Source organism: Oncorhynchus gorbuscha, linkage group LG15 (genome assembly GCF_021184085.1).
Source record: "Oncorhynchus gorbuscha isolate QuinsamMale2020 ecotype Even-year linkage group LG15, OgorEven_v1.0, whole genome shotgun sequence".
Lineage (NCBI taxonomy): Eukaryota > Metazoa > Chordata > Actinopteri > Salmoniformes > Salmonidae > Oncorhynchus > Oncorhynchus gorbuscha.
The window spans coordinates 49,496,016-49,505,839 of NC_060187.1; the positions used below are offsets into that span (position 1 = coordinate 49,496,016).

The following is a 9,824-nucleotide window of genomic DNA, read 5'->3' on the forward strand; positions in this document are numbered from 1 at the left end:
AAACAAAATATAAACAATACAGTAGCAACTGTTCAAAACAAGCAAAAACAACAATACTTCATTGGAAGACATGATAGGTCTTTGATTAACATGTTTTGTTATTTAGCAGATGCTCCTATCCAGAGAGACCTACAGGAGCAATTAGGATTAAGTGCATTGCTCAAGGGCACATAGACAGATTTATCAACTAGTCAGCTCAGGGATTTGAAGCAGTGACCTTTCGGTTACTGGCCCAACAGTCTTAACCGCTGTGCTACCTACAATTTGACTATCACTCAGTAGGGTTTGAGTGTATATTGAAATACTTTACAGGTGACGATGCTTGCTACTCACCAACCACCTGGAGCTGCACACAAGTCCACAAGAGCCCTGGACTTCTGCAGGAACTGGAATTTATGGTTCAACTGAATAAGTTTAAAGGAAGAACGTGAACGATATCCTGAAGGAGTGGAAAGCAAGTATTAAACACATATAACAAGCCAATGTCTACATAGCTAAGTTAGCTGTTTCAAAACAAACCAGCTGGCTTCAACTACTGTATCAGAACCCTGAAAAGCCAGTTAGAAACTAACGTTACTAGCTAGCTATGTTATTGAGTATTGATGGCTAAGTATATGGGTCAAGTATATCTTCTCAAACTCAGAAGCACACAGTACAGCCAGAGTAGCTTTCTGTATCTTTAGCTAGCTAGTTAAATTAGTCCATTTAAATGGGACTAACGTTAATACTAATAGCACGATGTGTCTGGAGAAAGATGACAGATCCTACCTGTTTCCTTTGCTAAGTGGTGGAAATTATATTTTCTGGTCTTTCCAACTTTGAGTTTGTTCCCCATGTTTGCTGGCGTTGTTGATCACTTAAGACGAAAATTGTGCGTTTCCTTTGGAATAATATGATTTACATATGACAGACGCATATCGTCAACCACCTTCTCTGCGCATGAAATCTAACTGGCATATCAGTTTGACGCCTGGAAACGTTATTGAGTTGTTGTAACTAAAAACAGTAGGCCTTTAATTTGTATATGTAAAGTACATTCACGTTACATTGTTTTTGATTATTATTCAATTCGTTTTGTCAGTTTTTCTACGTTAGAATTTTAGATGATGTGTTAAACTGTCTGTTCTTGACAGGATTGTATTATATGAAGAATCAAACCCAACATAATAAAGAATAAAGATTTTTGAAACTGTAGGAAACGTGCAGTAACTGCAGTTGACTGTGGTATTTTGGATGCAGTAATTGCAGTATAACTGCAGTTCAACTGCTCTGTTATTCTGCAGTTATACTGCACTCTAACTGCAGTTACAATGCAAAATTACTGCAGTAAAAAAAACTGTTGCTTTGGACGTAGTATTTGCAACATACTGTAGTTATACTGCACTCTAACTTCAGTCTCCTTTCGTAATGGATGCGATACTATTTCAGTTCTTTATTGATTCTTCTTTTGTTACATTTTACATTTCATTCTAACTTCATTCTCACACAACCAATCCTTTGAACATCTTCAAATGTGTATCTCCAGCAAGATACTGCATTAATTGTAATGTTGGCAACATCTCTACTGTATACAGTACTTTGTCTGCTTGGCCTCATACAAATGATGATACAAAAGGTCATTGCATTCATGTTTTATGACAGTGGGTAAAAATGAGTATCCATCTATCCTCTTAACCAAAAGAAGATTGTTTCCCAGAACAGTAGTAGCACAGGACAGTGCTGCTGTTGTTGAGGGGCTTCAGAAGGGTCGGTTTCTGGAGCGTGTGTTGATCAGTCCAAGAACAGAGAAGGCACTTGCTGCAGCCGTCACCAAACTGATAGCTCCAATGGCCCGTGTGGCCTGTGGACGTGGGAAAAACACAATTGTAACTTGAATACAATAACATCTAATATAGTATCATGAAATTATAAGTGTATGGTGGTGGAAAGGGAGACAACATAGTGGCTTATACCACAATATATAGATTTCAAGTCGTGATGAGGGCTAGAATGGCATTTTATACATTAGAAAAAAAGGAGAGAGTAATGCCAAATATCCAAATTGTCACCGAGGCACATATGCATGTAAATCTGAGAGGATTATATAAGTATATGAAATATAGTGGAAACTACCTGCCCTGTAAGAAGGTATAATACCGGTAAACTATTATCAAATCATGATTGGACACTGAAACCTATGGGGAGTGGCTGGATATCGATTTGGGATTGGGCATCAGCGAAGACATTGAGAGAGAGAAAATACAGAGCATACACAGGAAGATAGAGACAGGAAGAGTGCGAGAAAGAGAGAAAGAAGGATTGAGAGACCTGCTCAGATACCCCCTCCCCGTAGCGCAGCAAGGTGACAAAGTGCTCGCAGTTACTGCCCAACAGGTCATAAGACACCTCCTGGCCAATGAGGTCTTGAGATCGCTGAATTATGTCATCGACAGGCAATGGAGTGTGGTCGTCGTCGTATTTGTTGTTGACCCGGTACGAGTCGTCTCCAACCACTTCCTTTAGAAGCTGCATTCGGACCACTGCCTTTCGACTGAACACTGACTTCACACTGGAGATGGCTGCAGCCTGACTCTCGTCTACAGGAGGGAGACAATATTAAATGGGTGTGAAGGGGTAGCATTATTATGGTTATAGAGTGGTTGGAATTCATTCAAACTTGCATGGATAAATGTGGATTTGAGTGAATCCCACCCTTTCACAATGCTGAATACATTCACAAAGGGGTGTTGACTTGTTATGCGTGTGTTTTTTTAAAACTCAAACGTATTGAGCAAGTTAATGCATTTAAAGCGTTCACATTCTGTAAGATCCAATACGATACATAAAACACCAATACGACACACATACAACATATCCTAACTCAAGCTAGGATTTGTCCTCATGTCCACACTGCTTTCACTGACCAACAGGTGTCAAGTTGATGATATAACCATCTCCCAGGTACAGAGCCCAGTGCTGATAGGCCGGTCTGAAGATCTCAATGAGGTCACCAGGCTGGGGGGTCCCAGGGGGGTCAAAAGGGTTGGGGTCATTAGAGGCCATCTATAGGGAAAGCAAGTGATGTCAGAAGATTTACACACATGCTCAACAATGTAGGATATTGCCTCCATTTACTATCAACATACTATTATTTAGTATCGAAAACCACTCAAATGGTTTACAAACCACAACCTCTCTCCACGTGTGTAAGGGGCTAAGGTCACCGCTGCTAATTTAACCATCAAACTCTCTCCTATCACTATGGGTTCAATGAAGTTCAATGAGGAGAGTAACCCCTTTCTCCCTGAATACAATATTCATGTACTCTGAGGTCCCAAAGACGTATGTTTATTTAAATTTTATTTCACCTTTATTTCACCAGGTTGGCCAGTTGAGAGCAAGTTCTCATTTACAACTGCGACCTGGCCAAGATAAAGCAAAGCGGTGCGATGAGTGCAGATGAGGATGTGCAAGTAGAAATACTGGTATGCAAAAGAGCAGAAAAACAAATATGGGGATGAGGTAGGTAGTTGGTTGGATGGGCTATTTACAGATGGGCTGTGTACAGCTGCAGCGATCGGTAAGCTGCTATGACAGATGACGCTTAAAGTTAGTGAGGGAGATATGTCTCCAACAACCCCAGTCATTGGAAGCAGAGAACTGTAAGTAAAGGAGGCCAAAGGAGGAGTTGGCTTTGGGGATCACCAGTGAAATATACCTGCGGGAGCACGTGCTACAGGTGGGTGCTGCTATAGTGACCAGTGAGCTGAGATAAGGCGGGGCTTTAAGCTAGCAAAGACTTATAGATGACCTGGAGCAAGTGGGTTTGGCGACGAATATGTAGCGAGGACCAGCCAAAGAGAGCATGCAGGTCGCAGAGATGGGTAGTATATGGGGCTTTAGTGACAAAATGGATGGCACTGTGATAGACTGCATCCAATTGGTTGAGTAGAGTGTTGGAGGCTATTTTATAAATAACATTGCTGAAGTCAAGGATCGGTAGGATAGTCAGTTTTACGAGGGTATGTTTGTCAGCATGAGTGAAGGAGGCTTTGTTGCGAAATAGGAAGCCGATTTAACTTTGAATTGGAGATGCTTAATGTGAGACTGGAAGGAGAGTTTACAGTCTAGCCAGACACCTAGGCATTTATAGTTGCCCACATATTCTAAGTTAGAACCGTCCAGAGCGGTGATGCTAGTCAGGCGGGCGGGTGCGGGCAGCGATCAGTTGAACAGCATGCATTTAATTTTACTAGCATTTAAGAGTGGTTGGAGGCCACGGGAGGAGAGATGTATAGCATTGAAGCTCGTCTGCAGGTTAGTTAACACAATGTCCAAAGAAGGGCCAGAGGTATACAGAATGGTGTCATCTGTGTAGAGGTGGATCAAAGAATCACCCGCAGCAAGAGCGACTTCACTGATATATACAGAGAAAAGAGTCGGTCCGAGAATTGAACCCTGTGGCACCCCCATAGAGACTGCTAGAGGTCCGGACAACAGGCCCTCCGATTTGACACACTGATCTCTATCTGAGAAGTAGTTAGTGAACCAGGCGAGGCAGTCATTAGAGAAACCAAGGCTGTTGAGTCTGCCGATAAGAATACGGTGATTGACAGAGTCGAAAGCCTTGGCCAGGTCATTGAAGACGGTTGCACAAGTACTGTCTTTTATCGATGGTGGTTATGATATTGTTTAGGACCTTGAGCGTGGCTGAGGTGCACCCATGACCAGCTTGGAAACTAGATTGCATAGCGGAGAAGGTACAGTGGGATTCGAAATGGTCGGTGATCTGTTTGTTCACTTGACTTTCGAAGACTCTAGAAAGGCAGGGCAGGATTGATATAGGTCTGTAACAGTTTGGGTCTAGCGTGTCTCCCCCATTGAAGAGGGGGATGACCGCGGCCGCTTTTCAATCTTTAAGAATCTCAGACGATACGAAAGAGAAGTTGATCAGACTAGCAATAGGGGTTGCAACAATGGTGGTGGATAATTTTAGGAAGAGATGGTCCAGATTGTCTATCCCAGCTGATTTGTAGTGATCCAGATGTTGCAGCTCTTTCAGAACATCAGCTGTCTGGATTTGGGTGAAGGTAAAGCGAGGGGGGGCCAGTAGCTGCGGGAGGTGCAGAGCTGTTGTCCGGGGTTGGGGTAGCCAGGTGGAAAGCATGGCCAGCCGTAAAGAAATGCTTATTGATATTCTCGATTAATGTGGATTTATCAGTGGTGAAAGTGTTTCCTTGTCTGAGTGCAGTTGGCAGCTGGGAGGAGGTACTCTTATTCTCCATGGACTTTACAGTGTCCCAAAACCTTTTGGAATTAGTGCTGCAGGATGCAAATTTCTGTTTGAAAAAGCTATCCTTTGCTTTCCTAACTGACTCTGTGTATTGGTTCCTGACTTCCCTGAATAGTTGCATATTGCGTGGACTATTTGATACTAGTGCAGTACGCCACAGGGTGTTTTTGTGCTGGTCAAGGACAGTCAAGTCTGGAGTGAACCAAGGGCTATATCTGGAAAGCACTTTTAAAAAACAACCAGGCATCCTCTACCGACGGGATGAGGTCAATATCCTTCCAGGATACCCAGGCCAGGTTGATTAGAAAGGCCTGCTCGCTGAAGTGTTTTAGGGAGCATTCGACAGTGACCGTGGACCCATAACAGACGCAGGCAATGAGGCAGTGATCGCTAAGATCCTGGTTGAAGACAGCAGAGGTGTATTTAGAGGGCAAGTTGGTCAGGATGATATCTATGAGGGTGCCCATGTTTATGGATTTGCGATTGTACCTGGTAGGTTTTTTGATCATTTGTGTGAGATTGAGGGCATCTAGCTTAGATTGTAGAATGACCGGGGTGTTTAAGCATATCCCAATTTAGGTCACCTAGCAGTACAAACTCTGAAGATAGATGGGGGGCAATCAATTCACAGATGGTGTCCAGGGCACAGCTGGGAGCTGGAAATTTCAAATTCTTTGGTGGCCTTCCTAATCCAGGATTCAGACACGGTTAGAACATCAGGGTTGGCGGAGTGTGCTAAAGCAGTGAATAAAGCAAACTTAGGGGGGAGGCTTCTGAGGTTAGCATGCATGAACCCAAGGCTTTTACGGTTGCAGAAGTCAGCAAACGGGTTAACCTCTATATCACCAGAGTAACATGTACACTGACAAAAGTTATACCCTAAAACAAATCAGTATCTGTGACTAATGCGACTGGTTTAAATAAAAAATAAAAACTGTAGTTGGTGAGTGCACATGTATTTATTTATTTAAATGAATCACAAATAGTTTTCTTATTTCTAACCTTTGTGTAGAGAATGGAGTTGCACACTCTACAGACAATTCATTTAAACTAAGTCAGTCCTCAAGGGAATTAGTTATACATATAATAATAAAAATACTAATAATTGTAATGAAAGAAAATTAAATCCTAATAGCAAAATGTTCCCATCCATATAAGGGTCTATCTCCCAACCTGCCCCATATACAGTAGCTAAGTTGAAGGTCAACAGGGTCATAGACATACAGTAGATACAGTAGATATAGGCCTATACATATTATACATATTAATCATGCCAAAGAAAATAAGAAACTTTCACACACAAAACATTACTCACAGTAGAGGTTGCACTGTTTCTATCCATCCCACATCATGCTTCCACAAATTCTGAAAGAAGAAACATGGATGAAACCATGTCACCCCTTCCCCCCATCACCATCTGTTTGAGAGTAGACCCTATAGTTCAGTGTTTCCCAACCCTGGTTCTCGAGTACCACCAACAGTACACATTTTTATTATAACAATGGACAAGCACACCTGATTCAACTTGTCACAATAATCATCAAGCCCTCAATGAGCTGAATGAGGTGGGTTTGTCCAGGACTACAACAAAAATGTTTACTGTTGGAGGTACTCGAGGACCAAGGTTGGGAAACACTGCTATAGTTATCCTTGTGCTATTGACTGCATTCCTACTATGCATATCTGTGCCATACCCAAATGGTATTTTCGTAACAACTATTCTCTGAAAAATATGTTCAATCAATAAAAGAGGAAAGGAGAGAGACGATAAAATGTACTTGTTTCTTTTGTGGTAATATTCTTCGATCATGGTAGGTGATCTAATTTCACAGAGAGAGAAAGTGCTGGAGAACAGGGTACAATGTAGTGGGTAAGGTCACACACATACACACAGAGACAATACACCAAGCTCTTGTGCCACGCACAGTCACAATGGCACCTACATAATAGAGAAACTGACAGAAAAATGGTTTGTCACCACTGAAAGTAATCAGACTTTGACATTGGGGGGAAAAAACATGTATAAATGTTTAGGGAGCATTTATAATGAGTGTCAAAGTCATAGTTCAAGAACATATATGTGTAAAATTAGAGACAATATAGTCCAATACGTGTAAAGGGAAGATAAAATGTCCATTAATTTGTATTCGGCCACACAGAGAATATCTCTGAGTACACCTGGCATGTGATGAAATCTATATCATCCTGGGAGAGCTATGTGTGTGTATCCATGTTATCATTAATTCATAAGTCTGAAGCTATGTGGTGGAACATTAAACCATGTTTAGTGATGCTATTTACAAAATGAGCACATAAATATTTGTGTACTTCAAATTCAATTATACTTGACATAATTCAATGTAGGTCCTATAGCCTAAAAGTGTGTTACTTTATTACAACTTCAGAATACTATTGAACTGTATACAAAAACAAAGAAGTAATACTTACTCGAACACTAACACCTTTTTCTTCCTCTCCATTTTAGTGCTCCATGATTTATAGCCGCACGTTTTGAAAGTCAGATGAGGGAAATAATTAAATCCAAGTCCTTGTGATGGTCGGTTATCTGAGGGAAAAATCTAACTTATTCGGATTAGAGTCCCTCTGATTGCTTGGTGAAAATTGAAGCGGTGCTTGAGGTCCTGCAGGCAGGTAGTGTTTCATGTGCATACGTCGTGGTATGGTATCGACTTTGACAGATGATGACAGTCACCGGGTTACTGCCACAGTTCACTGATGCTAGAAGGCTGTCCCTTCCATAGCAGCACTGACAGTGTGTATTCATAGTGTATCAATAAAGAATGCTTTGATATTATGTAGTAAGATGACTGGCCATTCCTGCAACAAATTATCATCACTGGCATGGAAATTATGCACATAAATCAGTTTGTGGCTGACCCTTGAATATTTTTTTATGTTATGAATTATAATGAGGTCTGTTTTGAATAGGGTGTAATATAATTCCAATAGACCATTTTCTTAAGTTATACACATTCTTTCCCAGGAGGGCAGTACATTGCCTACCTGTTTGTATTTATTTTATTTAGGCTATTTCATGTAGTCAGCGGTATTGGGCAAATCTTGTAGGCTACTAAATTACAGGTGCAATGTTACCCATGGGTATTTTTATTTAACTAGGCAAGTCTGTTAAGAACAAATTCTTATTTACAATGACGTCCTAAGAACAGTGGGTTAACTGCCTTGTTCAGGGGCAGAACAACACATTTTTACCCAATGCTGGCCCAATGCTCTAACCACTAGGCTACCTGCCGCCCCGAATGCTAGCTAGCTAGCTAGAATTTACAGTATTGCAGATAGTAACTCATATCCCGCATAAGGTCATATTCGGGATAATCTGTTAACATGCACCTTTGATATCCTGCCCACTTTAACGGTTGTCTTGGGTGGAAAAAGGATCGGACCAAGGTGCAGCGTGGTAAGTGTCCATAATGCATTTTAATAAAGACAAATGAACACTCGAACAAAAACAATAAACGATGACGTGAATTAACAAAACCGAAACAGTACCGTGTGGCGACAAACACTCACACGGAAACAAACACCCACAATTCAAAAGTGAAACCCAGGCTACCTAAGTATGATTCTCAATCAGAGACAACTAACGACACCTGCCTCTGATTGAAAACCAGACTAAGCTGAAACAGAAACCAAACATAGAAAAACAAACAGACTGCCCACCCCAACTCACGCCCTGACCATACTAAATAAAGACAAAACAAATGAAATAAAGGTCAGAACGTGACACCCACGAATATATCTGTAACCATGAAAAAACAGAATATTCCTAAATTGAATAGTAACTGAAATCTGGACACTGACTTTAGGCCTATAACCTCTCACATGTAGCGTAATATTAACTCCTGCAGAATTATGCATTTCTTGCAGTAAAATGATACAACAAATGTTAATTTTGTCTCGGGAACAGCAGTGGAGAAATGTAATTTCTTTCTTTCAGCATCTCTTGAGAAAATGCAAAGCCAGTGTAATGCATTCGTTGACACTATGCAAGTAGACAGTATTTCAACCACAAGCAAGATGATGCCAACAGATGGTCGCCTAGCTTCTAGTCCTTAGGAAACTATGCAGTATTTATTATTTTACTAATGTATTATTTCTTACATTGTTAAAATCTTAAATGTTATTACATACAGCCGGGAAGAACTATTGGATATCAGAGCAACGTCAACTTACCAACATTAAGACCAGGAATACGACTTATACGTGGATATTTTGTTCGCACCACCACCCAGGGCATTGGGTCTAACCCCAGAGGCCGACCCAAAACAACGTCGCCGCAGAAGAGGTGGACATAACGACCTCCTGGTCAGACTTCAAAGGTGTGCACACCACCAACCACTTCCGAGTATATTACTCACCAATGTCCAGTCTCTAGACAACAAGGTAGACAAAATTAGGGCAAAGGTTTCTTTCCAGAGAGACATCAAAGATTACAACATTCTCTGTTTCACGGAAACATGACTCTCAGGATATGTTGTCGGAGTCTATACAGCCACCGGGATTCTTCATGCGT

The 9,824-nt window shown here is 41.2% G+C and overlaps 1 protein-coding gene across 1 annotated transcript; it reads right to left on the bottom strand.

Annotated features, from left to right (window-relative positions):
- Positions 1-1,417: 1,417 nt before the first annotated feature.
- On the bottom strand, positions 1,418-7,997 carry plaat1 (phospholipase A and acyltransferase 1). The gene is made up of 5 exons (XM_046303372.1): positions 7,721-7,997; positions 6,588-6,637; positions 2,904-3,042; positions 2,308-2,576; positions 1,418-1,840 (listed from the first exon to the last, which is right to left on the bottom strand). Exons 2-5 carry the CDS (start codon positions 6,612-6,614, stop codon positions 1,739-1,741), a joined length of 537 nt encoding a protein of 178 aa, XP_046159328.1. The 5' UTR covers positions 6,615-6,637; positions 7,721-7,997; the 3' UTR covers positions 1,418-1,738.
- Positions 7,998-9,824: the final 1,827 nt, after the last annotated feature.

Excerpts from the sequence above, each read along its gene's own strand:
- plaat1 (XM_046303372.1), bottom strand. The coding sequence starts at position 6,614 with ATGGATAGAAACAGTGCAACCTCTACT. Across the intron at positions 3,043-6,587 it reads GAAACAGTGCAACCTCTACT|ATGGCCTCTAATGACCCCAA; the intron begins GTGAGTAATGTT and ends CTTTCCCTATAG. Across the intron at positions 2,577-2,903 it reads CATCAACTTGACACCTGTTG|ACGAGAGTCAGGCTGCAGCC; the intron begins GTCAGTGAAAGC and ends TCCCTCCTGTAG.